Genomic DNA, 22,947 nt, shown 5'->3' with positions numbered 1-22,947 from the left:
TCAAACTGCATACTTCTTCAAGTAGGACACATATACATCTGCAGTTTAAATGTGTGCTGAGTTTTTAGTCCATATTTTGTTTTATCATTGCCTATTGCCTAGTTATTTAGACCTACTGATACACAATGCTCAAATAATCGTGACAAGGTTTTAGAATGAAAAAATACAAAATGGATTTAAACAACACATTTTCAGGAGCCTGTGATTAATACGAACTTTCATGGTCCTTTAACTTCTTGGGATCTTTTTAAAGACAATACAGTAAAATGTATTTACCTTCCTTGTTGACATGTTTCGGCTGCTGCAAGCCATCTTTAGAACTGTCACCGGTGTTGGTGGTGACATGCCCTATATCAGCTGTTGTTACTTCCTGTAGGCATGGTCAGCCTGATGGACCTGGAAGATCGCTCAGACTGACCATGCCTCCCCTCACCCGGTGTTCTCTGGAGAAGAGTCCCAGGTGTGTGAAAGGAGAAATGCTCCGTCATCATCTTGTCTGTGCCTCATTTCCTGATTTCAATAGCCTCCCTGATCCAGCATTTGAACTTGTTGTTTTCTGTTGTTTCCGAGGCCATTGAAATCAGGAAACTATAAGAAGTAACAACAGCTGATACGTATTCGACATGTCCCCAACAACACCGGTGACAATTCTGAAGATGGCTTGCAGCTAACAGCTGAAACATGACAAAAAAAAAAAAAAAAAAGAACTGTATTGTATTTAAAAAGAAGTTAAAGTACATAAGATGACAAAATTTACATCTTTGGCCTTACATGGTCCTGTTTAGGTGTCAGCTAGCTAAGTCAGATCTTTCTGGTCAGATTGTAGAAAAACAAAGCTCAGATTAAAGTCTAAATTGAGAATCAGAGTGCCTTAAGTTAGCTTCACCCCCAATAGTATCAATTGTAGACCTTGACTAGTTCTGTTTTGGACCTGGTTTGGATCTGGTGGTATTTACAAGGGCAACTATTTTCTGAAATGGTACATGGTATGAAAAGATTTAGAACCACTGGTCTAGATTTGGTTTTTTTTTAAGCAACAAAGTGATACAGCTGATTCAATCTCATTTGTGTATCTTAATACCATAACAGCATATAACTCTACAGAAAGCAGTGTTGCCCCTGTACGTCAATAACGCATTCAAATACACTTTAATCTGGTGTGAAAAAATGTATATAAATCATAAATGTGCCCTCAACACAAAAACATACAACACGAGCATCACCGCCATTAGCCTTGTGCCGCTCATATTGACCCTCGCTGCACTCTCTCTCCCCTCATAGCGCTCGCCTTGCTCGTCCTCCCACTCCGTCCTCTTCCTCTCCTGCTCCTCCTCCTCTTCCTCCCTCCGCCCCGTATCGTCCTCCTCCTTCACTATGTTGATGCTATCACAGCTCTCCCCCTCGTGGCCCTCATAACAGTGGCACTTGAACCTGTCCCGGAGCAGCTGGAGGTCCTGTGTGGAGGGCCAACCCGTGACGGTGAAGTCCCCTTCACCGGACGGGGCGATGCGGTGGGTGTGGGGGCTGAGGTGCAGGTAGTGGCGGGCACGGGGGTTCTTTCGGACACAGCGGCCATTGCTCTGGCACAGGGAGTCGCTGCACAGCTCTGCCGCCCTGGTGACATTGGTGATGTACTGGCCCAGGCGATGGCTCAGGAAGTGCTTGACTTTGGTGCAGTTGTGCTGGAGAGGCAAGATGGAGAGGTTCAGTACACCCCAGAAAAGTATTATTCATTGTTTGTTATTGGCATTTAAACATAATTTTGAGTACCTTTGCTTTTATGTGCCATGTTTTAAAATGTATAATAAAGCATATAACAACTAGAAAAGCACTCAGAGAGCGCAGACCTCCGCCAAGGACTACCCCCATTTTTATATAAATTGCGATAAAATCAGTCTTCTGGATCAGATCCGGATCAGCCTTTGGAATATGAAAGAGGATCCCATTGTCCATCCCTGAGCCAAATTTCATGGGGTTTGGTCAATAATTAACCGAGATATTGAGAAACAAAATTTTTGGCCCCATTTACCACAATGTTAACTAAAATTTCAAAGTGATCCAGAATCCAGGATTTCTTCCGGATCACCCCCAAAATGAAATCATTTCTTCCTTTTCACATTTCCAACAAATCCTGAAAATTTCATCAAAATCAGTCCATAACTTTTTGAGTTATGTTGCTAACAGACAAACAAACAAACAAACAGACAAACGCAGGCAAAAACATAACCTCCTTGGCAGAGGTAATGAAACATGAAAAAGAAAAAAAAAACACTACCCATTAAAAGATGCACTACGTCACTTCTTGGCTGGGGGTCCGTTACCTGCTTGTTTCTATGGATATGTCATTGCTCTGTCTGGAATGTTCCACAGTCTGACATTAAATTATTTTTCCTCATTTTTATGTGGTTTTACTGCTCAAAATTGACTAGAAAAACAAGCATTCTGACTTGGTCTCCATGAAGATAGAAAGGTTTAATGCCATACTATGAAACATTCCAAACAAAGCAAAAATATCTCATTTTCATCTAATCAGCATTTGACGGACCCTCCACCAGAAAAATTACACAGTGTACCTTTAATAAGAAACGTGACCAATAACCAATATAGGCACATAATTTGATGGCAGAAATGTATGTACTTAATAACTGAAGTATACTTCTGGATTTATCTGTGATGTAACAATCTAGGTGTCAGAAAATAACAGAGATATTAACACAAAGAAAAGGCAGAATTCAGGTTTTTACTCACAGCGAGGGACAGTGGCGCTGCTACAGCTCTTAACTGTCGAAGAGTCATTTTCCCATGCCACGTATTTATTGAATCACACAGGTTACAATAATAAATGGGCGGTTACATTTTTCTAACAAAGTAAAAAAGCACAGAAAATAAAAGTGTGTATGTGTGTCTGTGTGTGTGTGTGCCAGCTGCTAAGGTGTAGGGAGGACTGTACGTGCGGAAGATAACAGATAATGAGGAACTGGTTTTCCCATGAGAAATACCCTTTGATAATAATAATACAGAAGAAGCATATATACAGCACTTGAAAAAACTCTTTTAACACTAGGTAAAATTGCATAAAGACAGCTTTATATACTAGATATGTTGTTGATGTGGGGACAGCAAGGTTCAAAACAACATTTTGCATTTTTCCTTATTTGTTCTTCTTGAGGAAATCCCATAGAAAATCAAGAGGTCAGAGGTTTTGTGAAAAGTATGTGTTTCAGCCACTTTATCAACGCAGTTGCCATAGATTGTGCTGGTTATAAAATATGTAAATATGCACTTTAGGAAATCGTGGTTTAACTGTTTGCCAACAGGCAGTCACATGATCCAAAAACAATGTCCTCATTGTGATACATTTGTATAGAATTCCTCTGTTGAACTGTGCATTGTATTGCAAAACCACAAGTGCATTCTTGTTGGGTCTGACATCCACACTGTCTGCAGAAATGAATTATGTTTTTAGCATGCAGACATTGTGGTCTGTATAAACAATATCAACTAAAATGGTGAACTCTGTATGTTCCATAAAAAGCAGATGATGACAGTACTATTTGTAGACTCACCCTGGACGAGGTCAGGTTCAAGTCTCCCCAGATGACGAAGCCAGCTGCCCCCAGAGCTGCACTCTCCCCAATGGTGTGGATCAGGTCTTTCTGCATAAGACACAGAAACATGTTACAAGAGAAACTGCAGAGAATCCAGGTAGGGAGACTCACTGATGCCACCACAGGATATAACTACACATTGTATAAAACAGAACCCTGTGGAGGTTGTCTCCCTCTCGTGGTGGACCAAAGAAAATATTGATAAATATTAGATGCATGCAAGTAGCCCGATTCATAAGCCGGGTTTCACTTTGTGGAAATCGTCTAACCTTGCAGCATTAGAATTTGTTCGCATGAAGGTAGGCGGGTACTTTTTTATTCAATCAATTGCTGCTATTTGGTCATGACATATGTAATGCGCCACTGACAGAGCTAACTGGTATATTAACCCTGGAGAACCCATGGGGTCAAATTTGACCGCTGTTAATTGCTGCTACCCAAAATGAACAAACAAAAAAAAAGTCAAATTTAACCTCAAAAGCTCAGAGTGCTACTTCTGGCCCCTGCATAGAGACACCTAGTGGATAAATATTGAACTGACATGAGCCAGAGTGGGAGTGACAAGATAGCAAATACACCAAATGGTGTTTTGTTGAGCTGGAAACCTACCCAAACAAAATTCTCTTCTCAGCAAACCAGCGGTAGGTAAAATTGTTAATTTATTTAGTATTAGCCTGCAGAATGCCTAGAAGTACTTTTTATGTTCTTTATAGATAAAATAGCAACTCTGAGCTAGTCCAAAAAGCGATGGGTCAAAAAGGACCCCCTGGGTGTACGGGTGAAAAAAATGACGGGTCAAAAATGACCCTTTGGTCTAAGACTACAAAAAGTCTTGGACTTTGCAAATAGTGACAGTGTTGGGAGTGTTACTTTTAAAATGTAATCCCCTACAGATTACAGATTACACACCCCAAAATGTAGTTTGTAACGTAATCCATTAAATCACTTAAAATGAGTAACGTAATCTGATTACTTTGGATTACTTGATATTGTCATGTTTTTTTTTAAACAACATGAATGTAGCAACCACATCCTGAAAATTCTTGTTTGTTGTCTTCAAATTGTCTGAGCCCAAGTCTCCATGAATAAGCAACTGTTTGCTGTAGAGAAACAAAGACCACGATATCTTAATATAAGAGGTTTTGTCTGTTAAAAGACAGTAACAAGATCAGCCTTTCCTTCACCATATTAAAAAAATATTATTGATAGAGAAATAATTTTTTATATGAGATCACCTTAAATTATGTCAACCTAATGTTAGGTGTCATGTTGTTTACACCTGATTTTAGACCTGGTTTACTCCTGATTTTAGACCTGGTTTCGACCAGGTCTTTAGTTCTGGTTTAGTTCTGGTTTAGTCCTAGTTTAGTCCTGGGTTAGTCCTGGTTTTAGTCCTGTATTAGTCCTGGTGTTAGTCCTGGTGTTAGTTCTGGTTTAGAGGCGCACAGGAGGAAGCGCGGTTTACGCGAGAAACACAGTCCACACGCAGCGCACGAGACGACGGTGTCCGCGCTGTAACTACGGAAGGAGACGTGGTCCGCGGGTTCTCAGGTTGATGACGGTGATGAAGGTGTGTGTTTGTTTGTGTGTGTGTGTTTGTGTGTACGTCCCCTCATGTCGCAGGTCACTATAGGACAGTAGTGCAGATATTATGAGTCTATGCAGGTTGTTTTCACCAGTGCCAGTAGCTCCGGTTTCACATTTAAGTTGTAGGTTAAGTTGTTTTATATATATATATATATATATATATCACATCGGGAGAAGAATTTCCAAGACACAAATGCGTTGTTACCAATGCACTGCTGCTTCCATTGTGTGACTGACACCGCCAACTTTAACATGACGTTTACATCGGTCTTATTGTCGCTTTCTGTTTGGGTTTCCGGCAATGAGTGGAATTACCGAAATAAAAAAATAAATAAATGGGAGGTAGCACAAAATGTGAAAACAGGAAAATACCGCCTTGTAATCCACTTATTTCAGCAAAGTAACTGTAATCCAATTACCACTCATTGAAACAGTAACTGTAACGGAATACAGTTACTCATAATTTGTACTCTGATTACGTAACGGCGGTACATGTAATCCGTTACTCCCCAACACTGAGCCTTGAATTAAATTCATTTGTAGAATATAATGTAACAATTTGAAAAATGTATGATAAAATATATAAATAGAGTATATAAATAGTATAAATAGTGTATCAGCTACTGTATATATAGAGGCCTGTAGCCATGCATGTAAATACATTATTTTGTAAAGGGGTCTGTATTCTATTGATTAATTTCATTCAATACCAAGTGTCTTTGGGCATATTTTACTAAGTTCAGTAGGTAGTACACGGCCAGAGACTAATAAAGTAAATACCTATTATCTTTTCAGGGAATATGGCCGCTCCCTTTTCAGCACAGGGAAAGGAACAGAGAAAGTTCACTGTAAGACAAGTATTAGAGCAACTTGAAGCTGATGATAGAGACTTTGGCCCTGAATTTGACAGCGATAGCGATTCTGATTAATTGTTTCAACCAGATGTTGAAAGTGATGATGGTGAATCTCCTGCCCAAGACAATGACTAGTCCAATGATGAGGATGTGCCATTTGCCGAGACTGCTAGGCCACAGATGGAGCCAAATCATGCCGCAAAAACTTACAGGTGGTGAAAGAAAGACATTGAGTTGCCTGACATGATCTTTCAAGGTGAACAGGTTGAGTCATACCAGGATGCCATGACAAACCAGACCAGATGAGCTGAACATCCAGGAGTACAATGATTCCATGGGAGGAGTTGACATGCTGGATGTGCATCTTGAACACTGTAAATTTCCCATTTGGACCCGTCGTTGGTATATGATACTTTTCTGGCATTTCTTGTCTATTGCGGTGATCAACATTGACAGTGTTTCCCATTGTCATTCTTTGAAATAATATGCCTAAAACCCAATGGGTCAGATTTTTTAATCCTAAATTAGGGAATAAAGGGTTAAAATTGAAAAAGTTGATATTTTGGTGTTCAGTGGACTCATAGCAGTCATTTAATGCATGTTCATCATTTTCCAAAGAAGAAAAGGGTTCTTGGGTTCTCCAGGGTTAAGTATTTCATCAAATCCCATAGGAAGAAGAGCAATAACTAGTCTTTCCCCTTGATAAAATTCACTGAACATTCTCTTTGTTCCGGCTTTAAATCCTTGATCTCGGGAAGCGTTGCTAACACAGAATGTATTTCTCTTCACTGATTGGCTGGTGCCTGGACTCACACTTCCGGAGTTCTTTCAAACCATCTAATGTATTCCGATTCCTGACCTAGTCGCTGGAGAGAAATGAAATTGAGCGGAAGCACTAGGTGGGGCCAGCCTGGATAGCATGCAAGGCCCTTTAAATTGAACTTCATACAAATGATCATGCTCTCGCAATCCTGAGCAGAGCCAAATAAACAACAAACAACACTGACATTCCCTAACCATATCAACCATTAAAGTGGTGGAAAGAATACAGAAAAAAGTATGCATGAGAAATAGTACTTAAAGTAGTTTTAGGCAAGGCTGTTTAATTTAACTGTCTAATGATGAAATAAGTTGTTTTAAATCACAATCCACTTATTCTCAATCAGAGCTGGCAATGCAGTCCATCTGTGTGTTTGAAGATGTAGAAAGGAGTGGAGCTATCAAGCATGTATTGGGACAAAAGAGAGTTGAACTGTACAAATACATGTTAGAATTATACTGAATTGCAAGTACAACAACAGGTATTAAAAGCAACTCAAAAAACTATAATTACAAAAAAAAAGGTGAGTAATTGCAGTTAGTTACTTTACACTTTCGATTGCTATTTCACCATTGCTCATGTATTTTCCCATGCACTGACTTACATTAGTGAGGAAAGCTAGTGCCTCATCCCTGTAGCCCATCCTTAGATACACATAGGTGGGCAGGTCGTACTCCTTTGAGGTCAGCGATGCCACCCTGGTTGCCTCCCGGATCCTGTGCTGTGAAAAGTGCAAGTTACTAATACTATTGGTGTGGCTTTTCCTTATGGCCACTGACGGAAACAGGGCCGTACTACTGTTCCAAAGCCATAGCAACTCATCATTCCTCATCCTCTCCAGCAGAGGGCAGAAGCCTGTGTAGTTTTGCTCATGGAGGTTGTAATTATGACAGTCAGGGTAGAGGTAGAATCCCCATAGTCCATTGGGGCGTAGGCGAGTGCCCAACTGAATAGTCCGTTGCATGAAAGCTTTTGCGCTTTTTTCAAATCGTCGTCTCGCTAACTCCTCAATTTGAGCCGCTGTTACGTTAAAATACGCCTTGCTAGTCAATTCTTTAGACTTTTTGCGGTATATCTTTCTTGTGCCAGTTCCGACTCCATTGCGGTCGCCAAAATTCCCAGTCTATTACAGCAAGACCTCGGAAATCTTCTGCTGGGATAAAATGGTTGATGTCTTGAAATGCTTTAAACAAATGTAGTTCAAGACTGCAGTTTTGAGGAAGTCCACCATGTACTGGATCCCCTTGTGGTGTATAGTATGGGTAGTATCCCAGTCTATTGGCATAAAATATCGTAACATTTTGGCCTGTCCAGTCGGCACGTGGGCTACCGTGAATGTGAAAAAGTTTCTCGAAGTTGGCGCTGATGTTGTATTTGATGGTGCACATGTCCAGAGGTGCGTTCCAAGCGGCGATGAAGGGTTTTCGACCAATCAGAGGAAGCTTGGCCGGTTTCTGTGCGAATGCGGCGTGGAAGAGCAGCAAAAGCCATGAGCAAGTGAGAGACACAGGGACGATGTGGGAGGAGGAAGTCCCGCCCACTGGCACCACAGGCATCCTGGGATCAGCGGCTGTCAATCATCCTGGAGGAGAAACAGAGAATAGGATTAGCATTAAGGATGTAACGACCAAAATATCGTGACGTCAAAAGTCTCAATAATATCATGGACCATCACAGTATATCAAATTGCAAGTCTTTTCACTTAAATTAACAGTTATGGTGCAGCATGGACTAAATAAACATGACATAGGCCACGGTCCTGTGTTCTGTTTCAGCGCCGATTACAAGAAATAAGTTTTAAAGTTTTAAATCTTAATGCTTTGGATTATGACAAAAAGTCTTGTCAAGGCATTTTAAAAGGAAAAAGTAAAATATTCACAGTGTTGTTAGCCTCCACATAATATTGCAATGAATATCGTACCGTGAGCTGCATATTGTGAAAATATTATACAGAGAGATTTGGATATAGTTACATTCCTAATTAGCATAAATATAGGCATTTTGTAGAGGGATGAGCCACGTACCAACAAAATTCGTTTCAGTATTTTCTTCAGATAATGATTTTGGTTTTATCAGTATTCACAACTTGGAATTTGTCTTCAAGAGGCAATTAAAGGAGCTGTACCTGATTTTTACTGTCTTGAAAACATGAAAAAACACAGCTAGAAGACCTACATTTTATAGGCCTACTGCATTCTAATTATTCTGTTTATGAGCTTGTTTTATACATTTCAGAGCTGTGAGCTGAGTTTTGCTTGCACAGTCATGCATGATATGAACAAATACATGATAGCTGTTTGCGTTACTTCCTGATTCACAGCTGATTTAAAAAAAAACTAAAAAAAACACTTGCACAGAATAGGGGTGAGACAAATCGTACGTGAATAGAAATTATGTATAGCCCCTCCAAAGCCATCTGCTGCTTCTGAAAATGAACACTTCACTGTGATTGGTTACACTCACATGTCACTCACTCTGAGCATAATGGAGGCTGACCAATAGGAGGAATGGGTGGGGAAAGTGATTTGAAATTATGATTCTTATCAAGGCCATATGTAGTGATTTTCTTTAAATATTTCCTCAAATGTTCACCCTTAGGAATTGGGTAAAGAAAACAAATATTATAAATAAAATCCCTTGCAAAATGTGGGTCAGTTGTTTCAAATCTGCTATACCTCAGGAAGTTCCCAGACCAAACCACATAGCTTTACTCAGTGGAAAAGTGCCTAAATATATAACAGCATGGTCACTGACAGACTCATTTGGCTGCATCATTCCTGGAGAACACAGTGTGGTGAATGTATGGAGCTCTGGATTAGAAATGGTTTACTTAATAATACGTAATTTCTGTTGGGAGAAACCTAATTATATGTTAGTCACACTTAGATAAACGGCCGTGATCCACCCTGCTGTTATGCTGTTTACTTAAAATTATCACAGACTTTTACAGCCACTTACAATCTCACTTATCAGCATTTTGTAACATGTAAAATCCAAGACATACTGTAGATGACACAGCATTCACCATGTCTTAAAACAGAAACAACCATTAGAATGATCTATCAGTCTGCCAATATGCAATTAGACAGTAGTGAGATGATAGTAGTAGCCTTCTTAGATTTGTATATTTAACCCACTTTTCCCAACAGGACACAAACCAGCCTTTACAAATGCAGTCATCTCTTCAATTTTATAACTATCTATAGTGTTATTTCCCACCATGTGGTCAATTTTTTCCTGTGTTAACCATTTTTTAGTTATACATTTCTTACTAGCAACCAGCAAGGCACTAAAATCTGATCTATCTATCTAATGTTGTTTCCTCATGAAAAGAAATGCTCTTGTGATGTCATGTGGCTATACAGGAAGTGCTGGACTGTGTGGACTCCATACACCTTCACTAGAATCATTTGGATCATTTCAGGCCTGGAATTTCTAATCTTTACTGAACAAAACTAAACTCCAGGCATGTATAACATGGTTTAAAGTTCACAAGAGTCAATTTGGCAGATAATATAGGATCTCTAGACATTATATAATATAGGACCTCTAAACATTAAAATGTGGCCAAACCTCCTTGTCAGAGCCTGAGCTTGTCAGATCTCAGAAGCTAAGCAGGTCTGGGCCTGGTTAGAACTTGGATGGGAGAATGCTGGGAAAATCAGGTGCTATAGTGGGGCACCAGTGGCAAAAACTGTCAGTGTATACATTGCATACATCAGTCTGCCCCAGGTCAGTTGTGGCTATGTGGGGAAGCTGGCCAAAGTGGTCGAAGAAGGAGGCAGATGACACAAAAAAAAAGGTGTCTTACGCAGACAAAATTTATTTTAAAAAACAGACTTCTGGGTTTAACCAACAAAAATACAAATAGACAAAAAATAAGTAACTCAAAGCAAAACACCAAATACCTGCACAGAAGTCTTCCCCTAATTAGTGACACCTGCTTGCCTTTTATACTCCGCCCAGGAGGAAGTACCTCCCCCAGGTGAGTAACAATTCCAGGTAAAGCAAAGCAAAAGGTGTCTTTCCAAAATCAAAATGGTTAACATAAATTAAGGTGAGTTTAAAATAAGACAAAGGCCCACTTTGTCACAGGCGTAGTAGTAGTTTACCACCTCTCGATATGAAATGATTGAATAACGCATCAAACTGTGAAGTGACTTTGAGCATCTGGAAAAGTGCTCTATAAGACTAATGCATTATTATTATTATTATTATTATTATTATTAGATTGATAATAAAATCTATAATTTAAAAGGGCAATAAAAAAGGTGTGGGAAAAATATGATATGGTGCAATATGATAAAAAGGTCTACAAAGACTAATTACAGCTAAATTATTATTTTCATAAACTTAAAATTTCAAGTTAGACCATGATTCTACCAACATTTATTGAAATTTCTTTTTAACTTATTGTTTCAGGTTTGTGTTTAAAATAGGTTTGTACATTTTAGTTTTAGACCCAACGAGAGGTCAGAGGTCATGAGGAAGCATTTGAGCACCAATCTTTGGTTGAGACGTGACTTCTTGTCCACACTGTAGACCTCATAATGACAGGCTCCACTGTCGAACTGTCTGGGACCTGCCACTATATTCAGAGAGGCATAGGGACATTAGCCTGGTCAGTCAACACCGCATGCTTTTCCTACACTACGAAGATAGTCTGGGTCCCTGTTTATCACAAAATAGACACTTCTGAGCTTTAAATCATATTATAAATATTGTTACCTCATCAAAACCATACCTGGGGTAGTGTTTAATTTATACATGTTTGAGAAATCCTTTATTATTAGTCTGTCTACATCTCCAAAGCTCAAAATGCTCTGTTCCACCTTGTGATGTAATATAGTGGTACTTCTCACGTTAACAGTCCAGGGCTGAAATCATCCAAACAGAGTTCAGATAATACCATAATATGGACCCTTTATTTAGAGAACAAATGTTTTTGTATTCCTTTGGGTTAAAAATTGTTTAGAAATGAACTTATCCATCGTTTTAGTCTCATTTTCAACCTGTTTTAGTTATTGTAGATATGACCAAGCTCTAGTTCTAGCCCTAATTTAAGCCTGATATAGTCCAGGTTTGGATCTATGGTACTCAAAAGGTGGTACTTGACGAGAAAAATTTGAGAACTGTTCCCAAAAGTGGAGATGGGTCCCAAGGCAGAGCTGTGGGTCATGAGATGATTTCAAGATGTCATTTTAAATTCATGACTCAGTATTTAATCAACTCTCTGATTTCAAACAGGACATTTTAGGGAAAGTGGGTCAAATAATAAACTATTGATATAAATAAGAGTACACTAGATTTAGCCCGTTGCTAGAAATGATTACTGCTGTCAATTTCATTTTATCAGTTCATTGCATGGTTATTTGAGGGGTCCCAGCCTGAGAAGTTTGATGGGTCTGAATCACAGATTAACCATGAAATAAAAATAATAATTATAACACAGCGAATTAAAAAAAAAAATCTCATTAAAAAAAAATAAATCTGAGGTGAAAGAAGTTTGATTTTGTTCTGGTTGACCAATGACCTCCTCCGTTTCAAAGTGTCAATCACTCAGATAAACAAGCTTGGTTCAGATTTAGGTTGCAATGTCTTAAAATTTAATAGGATAGAAAAAGCGCTATATTAGTATATTATATTATATTGTATTATTTAATCAGTACTCTACAGGTCAGTATTTAAATCACTAAGGTCTTAGACAATAGATGCTTGTCAAAAGTCTACCAAATGTTCATTCCCAGTGTCAGCATTAAGCTTTATTAAGTTAATGAGCCATAAGTGGTGTTTACTGCTGTTAGTCCATCTATCTGCAAAACCAGCAAGTCTTTCCCAACCGTGTCCTTAAACACCGCATTATATATTGGGAGGGAATGAATTCTATGGTTATTCACAAGCACACCCGTTATTGCAGGCATGTGAATACATACACAAATTTTAAAGAACACATATTATGCATTCTTGTGGCTTTAACATGGCCTTTTCTCACTTCAAATCATGTCTATAGACTTTATGAACTACACAATGAGAAAATAAACAAATTAAGCTTAGGCAACATAAAAGCTATGCTAATGAAACAAGTCCGAGGATGGTTTATGGGCTTAAAAAAAAGCATGGGAAGTCTGGCTACTGAGTACTTAGAGATGACTCTGAATGAATGGATTAATTAAACAATGAAACAAAATACAACTATGTTTTTGATGAGGGGACAACAGAGGGGTTAAAAGCTCAAAAAAGTACATTTTGAACAATATTTGTGATTTAAGGCATATAAACTTCAATAGCTTTCAATCCGCTTATAAATAAAAAATAAAAAAAACATGTGATTCCCCTTCACCTTTCAGACCTCCATTACATTGCAACTTCCCTCTCCTTTTATTCACCAATGTAAACTCTATCCAAACACATGGCGTTTCCACATGGTTGCTTGGTAACTGTGCTATAACTTCTTGAACCATTTACCTTGAAATTACATTTACGAGACTCCGGCATGTTCAAATACCCCATTATGTGTTCGGTATGTTGGTTTGGGAATGGGATCAGTTTTTGCAATGCTGCCAGTTTTCTCATGGTTTTTGGAAACGATTTAAGTGCAGCCCATAGATCTGTTTTCAACGACATTCAAGCAGCAGAATTACTCTAAATGGATAGGCCTATGTGATGTGAGGTAATGGCGCCGGACTGAAGTAGAGCCACTTCAGTATAGAGCCAAACTCAGAGATAAGCATGTCTAATGTAGGCACTGGGAATCAGCTCATTTTAGCTTTATTTCAAATGTTGATTGTTTTCCAAGATGGATTTAAAGCTGCACTGTGTACCTTTTCTGGTGAAGGGTTCATCATGGATATGTCATTGCTCTGCCTGGAATGTTCCACAGTATGACATTAAACAGCTCTAACTAACTTGTGTTCTCACATAATTCAGCGACCCTGTACTGCTAATTTATATATTTTTCTATTTATTTAATCTGTATAAATTTCTGTTCCAGTGGCGTCCATTATTAGCCTGATTCATTAGCCGGTTTCACTTTGTAGAAACAATTTGACCTGGCAGCATTAGAATTTGTTTGCTCGACGGTAGGCGGATACTTTTTTTTTATTTAACCAGTCACTGCTATTTGGTCGTGACGTATGTAATGCGCCGCTAACAGAGCTAACTGGTATATTGACCTTTTTCCCAAATACTGTAGGAAGAAGGGCAATAACATCTTTCCCCTTGATAAAATTCACCAAACATTATTTTTATTCCGGCTTTAAATCCTCGATCTCGGAAATCGTTGCCAACACAGAACGTATGGCTCTTCGCTGATTGGCTGGTGGCCGAACTCGCATTTCTGGGGTTCTTGCAAACCATCTAGTATATTCCGATTCCTGACCTAGTTGCTGGAGAGAAATGAAATTGAGCAGAGGCACGAGGTGGTGCCAGCCTGGCTAATCCATTATTCAGAGTTACTTTAAAAAAAAGGATTCAAAGTTCGATTAGTTGGGCTGCACCCATGGAAAAAAAAAAAAAAAAAAAAAACAGCTCTAAGGGTGTCTGCATTTAAATCTAAAATGTTATATTCTCCATGAAATGAAACAGGATGTACACTGTTAACATGCTAGTTGTTGTTGCTAGCAATGTGTAAAATCTTGTGTTTTGTTTTGGAGCAAAGAACAAGTTGGAATCCGCTCAAGAATCAGCTCAGGTTAAACTATACTTTCTCCCACACACTGGCACAAATGTTTAGCTAACTGAAGACCAAATTGTGTTCTGATCTGGATACTTCACAATACTTATCATAAACTCACTCAATAATTAAGTCAGATAACAAAAAAGTAACCCTGAATTGTGGTTTTGAAATAAATTGAGTTTTTTCTGAGAGTGGAGCCTCGGTCGGTCTGGCAGCGTTTAAGATCTGATTTGTTGATGTCTGGTTCACTCCACACTCAAGCTTAGCGGATCCATAGCAAAGAAAGAAGTGTCTCCAGTGGGAAAACAGGCTCAATTAGACCAAACCACTGAAGATGATTGAAGATGATTGAAGATGAGAGGAGAGGGGTCCTGGAGTAGAGGGGAGGACAACCAAATCAGCTTAATTATGTTTTAGAAAAGACTTTACAGATTCCTTCTCTAGGTCTTAAAGGGCCTATATTACACTGTTTTCTGAGCAATGTGAAAATGTTATTTCCTCATCACAAACATACACACAAATAGGCTGAGTTCTCAGTTCAGCCTTGTCATGTGGTAATACAGGAAGTGCTCCATTGTGTTTTTAAACTCCATACACCTTCACTAGAATCATTTCAGCCAAAGAATTGCGAGAGCTGTTTACTTGAAAATTACTGCTTCATGACACCACAAGGTGGAACAGAGCACTTTGAGCTTTGGAGATGTAGACGGGTTGATAACAGAGGATTACTTAAACATGTGTGAATAAAATAAAACCTAACTCTGTGTATGTTTTTGTTGAGGTGACAGCATTCTAACATGGCTTAAAGATCACAAGACAATTTTACATAATATAAGTTGTTTAAAGAATATGTGGAAATTAAAAGGCCTGTAACTGGTTTTGAACCATGAGAGAAGAACATGTTTCACAATTAACTATAAACCCTGCCTACTTAGTCACTTCACTCTGATATTGAACCTTGACAGACAAATACTTCTCATCCAGTTGTTTGTACCTTTCTTCTGTTTTTTGTCCAAAAAAATACCTAAGGCAATCTCATTAAGTCTCTTTTTTCCATAATTAGCTGCTTTTACAATATACGCAGTCGTGGAAGAAGTACTCAGTTTTGTTAAGTAAAAGTACAGACAGTGGAGTAAAGAAATACTCAAGTAAAAGTATCACATGAAAAAAAAATCTACTTAAATAAAAGTACTACAATATCAGATTAAAAGTGAACTTAAAGAGTAAAAAGTAAAAGTATTTTGCACATATTTTGAGATCTAATAAGCTTTCAGATGTAATGGTTTTGATAAAGATTTGTACTGAATTTTGTTCTTTTTTTTTCCTATTTGTATATGTTTTGTTTGCTCAAATGATGAAGGTCTCAGACAGTAATTAAGAGTGCTTTTCAGTCCTGCTCAAAAATGTAGTGGAGTAGAAAGTACGGATACCTTCTCTCAAATGTAGTGAAGTAAAAGTATCCACGTTAAAATCAAGCACAGATACCTAAAATGTATACCTAAGTATAGTACTGTACTACTCTTACTTCATTACCATTGAATATACAGCATGGGGTTTAAATTTGAAGTTTTAGATCTTTTAAACCATGGTAATTTCAACAAAATAGTCACACATTTTTACATTACTAGAACTGTATCATATCTCTCTGATGGACTGACCAATCATAGTTTGCTCATGGCTAAAAGAAAACTAATAACACAGAGAGCTGAGAAATAGTGTGGATTTCTACAAACATTAAACTCATGTATCTTAGGTAAAAGTGTGTATACATTTTGTTCTGAATGATACAAGAATTTGTGAGAAGAGATGTCTTCTGTTAGGACAGCTGATGAAATTCTCTTTATGGTCCAATTCCAGGCCCTTCTGTAATTCAGTTGAAACTAGGAGAGACTGGCTTGTCAAGCAAACGGAAACCAGTACTTCTTTCAGACAGGATAAGTAGCAATAGAGGAATGCTGTTATTCTGATAAGACACCTTTTATCTGTATCCGCTGGAGAACTCAGAGGAAATCATCTTGTAGTTAGCTCCAACCACAACAATCTCCAACAGCCTCGCCTTAAAATCACAACTATTTAAGAATTTGGGGGAGTAAATACTATAAACCCGCGAAAACATGAGCAGAGGAAGACGGAGGTGAACGTTAGGGAGTGGATGGAGTCCCTGATGGCGGAGCTGAGGTGCCTGCCAAAATGCTCACTGCTTTTAAATACACCATCTGTTCTATATGATGTGCACAGACCAGTACCAACACTCCCAGAGTTGCATAATATATTCAGGGTCCAATGTAAGTGAAACTGGATATACTTCATGTCCCGGCATGTAGGACTGGAACAAAGCAATTCCTGAAAAGAACACAAACATCAAAGTCACATGGGGTGAGCGAACTAGGGGGACCTGTTTTAATAAAAAGGGAAAAACTGCTCTTATAACGGCCACTGGTGTTGCTAGCTATAGGCCAGACAGGTAAATGCTTGAACTATCAGGACTACTAGGGGAACAGTGAGCAGAGAGTCAATGGGTTTCAGAATGATAAACATTAGAAATGTTCCCATAGCGTTTAACAATTAAAAACAAATGATTCTATCTTTTGAATGGGAATAAATACTCAAAATGTCACATTTAACAGAAAGCTGTAACCCATGGATATACTGGATTATCTACTGACTATATAAAATGATTTATTAATTTATTTTATACACATCCTTATTGATTATAAAGTCTGAAACAGTTTTTGCATGTGTAAGAAGCAAGTTGTTCTCTTCAAAGTAAATTCAAATGGACAAGTTATTTTGATGGTCCTTCTGGTTATTTCTAACATAATGAATAGAATTATCCTTGTTTGTAGTCTAGACACACAGCCCAGTCTCACACAACAGCGGTCATGTGATGCACCCACATTAACTGGAACACTATAAATGTCTCCTACGACTAATGAAAATAACAAAACAGTCTGGTAGGAAAAACTTGAGTCAAAAATGTGCAGCAGAAGTAGAACTAGTACAAGATCTTTGTCTGGGCCAGCATTCCAGAACGGGACATCTCACCACTGCCCCCACTTCTTTCAAAAACCCTACACACACTGCTGCCAACTCCACTGGTCCAGAAAGATAATGCCAAGCCAAGAAGGATTTCACAACATTAAATACTTAACTTAATGTCCTTCCATGTTTGACTTTGTACATATAGAGAACATTGCATTCTAAACCTGCATATCTGCCTGAATGCTAAACGGAAATGTATTTTTTATTTTCTTCCCTCTGCTAAAACGACTTCGACAAGAGCTGTGCATATATTATTTACAATTATCATTTAAATAAATCAGTTTATGTATTCCTACATTGTCTTGTTGAGTTGCAGAAAATGCAAACAATTTTGGGTTTACATTCTGAACCAGGAACTGTTACATAACAATTACATGTTTTTCTAGGTGATTTTGAGCTATAAAACCAACTGTAACTGAACAAATGTAAGGTAGCGCTGTTTGATTTCATACTTAGGAACAATCCTGGCAGAGCAATGACATATCCATAGTTAGCAGATGACAGAACCCCAACCAAAAAGTTATATAGCGCACCTTTAAAGACCAATTTGTATACCAATATGTCCTCCTTAATTTTACTTTGGGCAGGAAGACTCATCCTTTCTTGCGTTCATAAATTTGGATGGTGGAAGGAAGCTAAATATCTAATGTTATTGTTGTTGGTATTTTAAGTAATGGTTTCAAATTTTACATTGAAACTGAACAGTACTTTCTTCTGACCCAATGAAGAAATTTGTCCACTGCATTTGACCTATACTTCAATGCCACTGTGACAACATGTCAGAAGCAGTAGACTCATCTCCATAGCTTGAGTTAGGCTTGGTCAGGACTACAAAGAAATTTCCTTTTTGTAAATGTTCTAGGTTGATGTGGTTCTGTTAGACATTTGGACTTTGTGTTTGTTGAGGAGAAACTGCTGTGTACAATGAAGTGAAACATAATGGAAAAACACAAAATTACAGAGATTGGACACAAAATTCCTCAATGTTTTGACTGCCAATGGATAATGAACCCACAAAACATTTCTAATTCCTTGTTTTTCCCATCTCATCCAATCATGACATTGCATTTGAGCTCTGCATGAACCACTCCAGATGATGTGTGTTTTTCACAGTGTAACTCGGTGTGGTCACAGCCCTCTCTAACACATGTAGTACGTACCACAGCACCAAAACCCCAAAGATAGCTGGAGAGAACCACAGATTTCCATAAGCGCCAGCCAAAGCTAACCTCCGGGCCAGGGTGAGGGGGACTGGTGCTGGGGTATGGCTGGAAGGAGAGCTGTCAGATGGGGAAAACATATGGGGGACCTACCCGCAAGGGCAAAAGCTAGTAAGAGGTCATGGAAATATTATTTGCAAGGATCAGTAGTAGTTGGGTATTATGACAATTACGATTTTTGCAGTGCAGTATATTTTTTGTTCATATTTGTTGTTAAATTGAGCACAAATAGCAACTTTTTGAGTCAAAAAGGGGTGTTCACATTTGACCTATTTTAGTCCTGATGTAGTCCTGGTTTAGTCCTGGTCTTCCCCACATTAGTTCCTGGTTTAGTCCTAATTTTGATGTGTGTGCAGATTGTGATTGCACTGAAAAATGTATAAAAACGTGTTCTTCCAGTGAGCAGGCTTGCATCTCCATAAACCTGACTCTTATTTTTCCTGGAGGAGGGCTTCTCCGGCTTGTTTCCCATGTTGGAAATGTTGCTCTTTTGGCTAGAATCTTCCACAGTATGGAATAAAACATATGTATCTCCTTGGAGAAAGTTCTGAAGTGTGGTTTTAACTTTCTATTTCCATGGAATCATACAGGACCTTCCATAAAGTTATGTACTATATCTTTAATTAATGGCAAATTATAGTGATTTCTGTCACCTCAAGATATCACTAAAAATGCATTAGAAATAACTCTGGACCACTGCAAACCATTTAGTATAAACTAGTGTTTTTTACCTTTTGAAGACAGTAAAAATCACACACGGTGCCTTTAAGTGTTTTGGGTGGTCTCTGGGTGGAAAATCTATTCTTTGCCATGATACAGGGTAAGACGACTAAACCAAAGATCAAAAGTTATTGTTTAGACTCTCATAGCAATGTATAGCAATTAAACTTCTTTGAAACCAAATAAGTACTACAAAAAACATGGTGATTGTGTAGAACCACACTGGCCAAAACCAATCCCAAAACAGAGGCATGATTCATGGGAAGATCTACAGGAACAAAGTGCTCAGATATTCAATCAAACTTTATTTATAGGGCACTTTACACCAACAAAGAAGCACATTGCATCAATAGCACAAGAAAAACATGAAGCTAGCATTGGACACAACTGTGAAGCTAAACTAAGATAATACTACAGGGAGGAGTGTTCTCTGCATTTGACCCATTTTTTCAATAGACTGGGTTAAGGTGATATCTTAACATGATAAAGTGCATATGGCTTAAAAGTTGAGTGGAGGGCAGGTTAGAGTTCTATACTGGAATTTGCTTTTTAACAGTCAAAATGCACATGGCACGAAGTTCAACATCTTCTCTGTATGTGCAAATGATCAGATATTTTTTTACCACTATGGCTCCTGCAACACATAATAATATTGATAATATGATAATTCCATCCAGTCCTTGTATTTGCAGAGGTCGCTGGTGCTAGGCTAGTGCATGTCAATGGCCATAGTTATCCTGCCACTAAAAACAGTCTTACCCACTCCACAAAACACCCGAAGCAAAGCAAATCTTTTATTACCCCAGAGTATCAATGTCAATGTCTATGTTGATAGAATAATTTTAGAAGTAAGACCAACCTTGCATTTGCAGGATTTATGTCTGAGCAGCAGCAGGGAGTTGTACTTTCTGATAGAATGCTTGGTAGTGGCGGACTGATATATGAGAAAATAGTTCCTCAGCATGCAACGTTTCATGCAATACAAGATTAGTTTTATATCCAACATTATTCTATCAACATAGACATTTACATTGATACTCTGGCGTAATAATAGATTTGCTTTGGGTGCTTTGTGGAGTGTGTAAAACCCTAACCCGGCAGGCTAATTATGGCCATTGACATGCACTAGCCTAGCACCAGCAACCTCTGCAAATACAAGGACTGGATGGAATATTTTAAAAAGTGTCTCCACACGTCTCCAACACTCTGGCTCACTAGGAAATGAGGCCCTATCTCCAAAATTCCGAACTCTCTCTTTAAAATTGTCAATCTCACACATGCATTAACAAACGCAATGCAGTTTAATACCATAATGTAAAGCAATAATATCTCCATGGAGACAAGCACGTGGCACAGTTCTTCACCAAGACAAGTTATATAGTGCAGCTTTAGGAACCATGACAACACAAAAAGCCAGATGCACTAAAAAGTACAGTTCAAACAATTGAGTTTTATTCACCTTCTCTACTTTCACTACACACAGACTAAAATCTTAAAATCTTTCAGCTAATTGTCCTCATGTTATGCCCTGATCCCCTGGCCCAGACTGTCTGTGTGTGTGTCTGAGTGGGCGGAGCAGCATCACAGCACCATCCTACCCAATAAACAGTAGACGTAAGGGTTTTATAGGCAGCTGTGATGAACACCAATCTCATTCTACATTCCTCCACAGCACATGACCTCCCTGTGTTTGCTGCCACATCTGCAAAATTAACACAATAATGTAACTGTTAAAAGTACTTAGTTTTGATAAGGTTTTAGGTCTGGTTGTATGATAGTGATAGGTTGATATTGAAAGGGCTGCCTTAAAAATAAAAATAATAAAGGGGTAGGACCAGATCTTCCCATGTTAATGTATTACTATATGTTACAAACTTGCTTGGTCAAGAAAAAGTTAAGTGCTGGTAAGTTATGCTTTGAGATGCTGCAGTTTCTAAAAAATTGCAAGGTCAAAATTGTGTACGTGGCCACACTATTTAATTATATATATTATGTAAAAATATAATCTTGTTTCATTCTATTGGACACTATCTCGTGGCTTAGCCCAACTCAATAAGATAACTTGGAATTCATCTCTGCCCTTTATTTTCATTTAATTTAAAATTTCACATTTATTACACACAGCAACATTATAGTTAGATAGTTAGTCTAGGCAGTCAAGGCTTTGCTTCTGCCTTAGCGCTTTGAGTGCCTTGAAGGTGGAAAGGCGCTATAGAAAAATGTGACCATTTACCATTTACCATTAGCCTTTTCAGTCACTGTTATATTGACATTGTATTGTTTTAAAAATGTCAATGTCAAACATTGTGTGTGATTAAAATAAACTTCCTTTCATATAACAAACAGCTCAGCAGTTTTGACACTCAAAATTCCATGGGAAAAGAGATAAGTTAGAAGATGTTGAAATTCCAGTATTGCAACATAATTTCAAGAACAGCAGAAAGAAAATCAATCAGGAATCAAGATAGCTATTAAAATAGACAAAAATGTAACCAATCTAATTAGAATATTAGAAGAAACATTTTGAGTTAAGATTGAAAAAATACAGATTAAAATACAAATATTTCTTATTTCCAATTTAGGGTAGACTTGAGAATATTTTTTGATATATATACCTGTAGAGTTTTAACTTTTCACATTGCAGCACAGATCTCAATACAATTATGCATGCAAATATTGTCAATGTCCTATTTACATTTTTATTGCGATTAGGCTTGGTGATGCTCATATTTATCTCCAATATTTCTGGGCAATAATTAAATAAAGGTTTTTATTTTAGTTTATTTATAAGCTTAAAAGTTACACAGAGGAGCTTTAAAATGCATCTCATAATATTTTAAGAAATTCAATTTAAAAAAGCATGTTGACTATGTTCAACCAAGTAATCCAAGTAACACAGCTTTCTTTCAGGTCAACTATTTGGCATTTCTTATCACAATGAAGGAAACCAGCCCCTTTTTCTACAATACCGTGCTTCCTACTTACTCCATTGAGGATATTTTAAGGGTTAGCCACATTCCTGACATGTCAAAACTCTGCCACCCCCTCATCCACTCAAAACAAACACTATTGTGCAGAATTCCAAGTCTACAATTTACTACAAGATTGTTCAAAACGTACCTGTAGATGCATAGGGGCCAATGGGAGGGCATCCGGGCGAAAGAGGGGAGGCGTACGAGGTCAACGCGGGGGTCATGGTGGAGTTTCTAGTAGTGTTCAACTAGCACATGCTTTGGTCCTGTCAGGGAGAAACACAGGCTTAGAGTGGCTTATATAGTACAGTAGGGAGGGAGGGAGAGAGGGAAGAGGGAGGAGAGAGAGTCTGAGCCACAACAAAGATTAGTGGAGAGAGAGAGAGAGAAAAAGAGAGAGAGTGAATGAGATAGAGAGATAGAGAATGAGAGAGAGAGGGTAAGAGAAC

At 38.2% G+C, this 22,947-nt stretch overlaps 1 protein-coding gene across 1 annotated transcript; it reads right to left on the bottom strand.

Moving 5' to 3' along the window:
* Positions 1–690: 690 nt before the first annotated feature.
* Positions 691–22,757, bottom strand: LOC110166862 (hyaluronidase-4). The gene is given in 5 exon segments (XM_020932186.2): positions 691–1,682; positions 3,567–3,656; positions 7,474–7,942; positions 7,944–8,451; positions 22,647–22,757. Coding segments are annotated over 4 exon segments (1,545 nt in total). The 5' UTR covers positions 8,426–8,451; positions 22,647–22,757; the 3' UTR covers positions 691–1,178.
* Between the last annotated feature and the right edge of the window lie 190 nt (positions 22,758–22,947).

Source organism: Boleophthalmus pectinirostris, unplaced genomic scaffold (genome assembly GCF_026225935.1).
Source record: "Boleophthalmus pectinirostris isolate CB_2022bp ecotype Guang Dong unplaced genomic scaffold, ASM2622593v1 HiC_scaffold_2, whole genome shotgun sequence".
NCBI lineage: Eukaryota > Metazoa > Chordata > Actinopteri > Gobiiformes > Gobiidae > Boleophthalmus > Boleophthalmus pectinirostris.
Note: the sequence above shows the minus strand (reverse complement) of the source record. Positions and strands in the feature narration are given on the sequence as shown.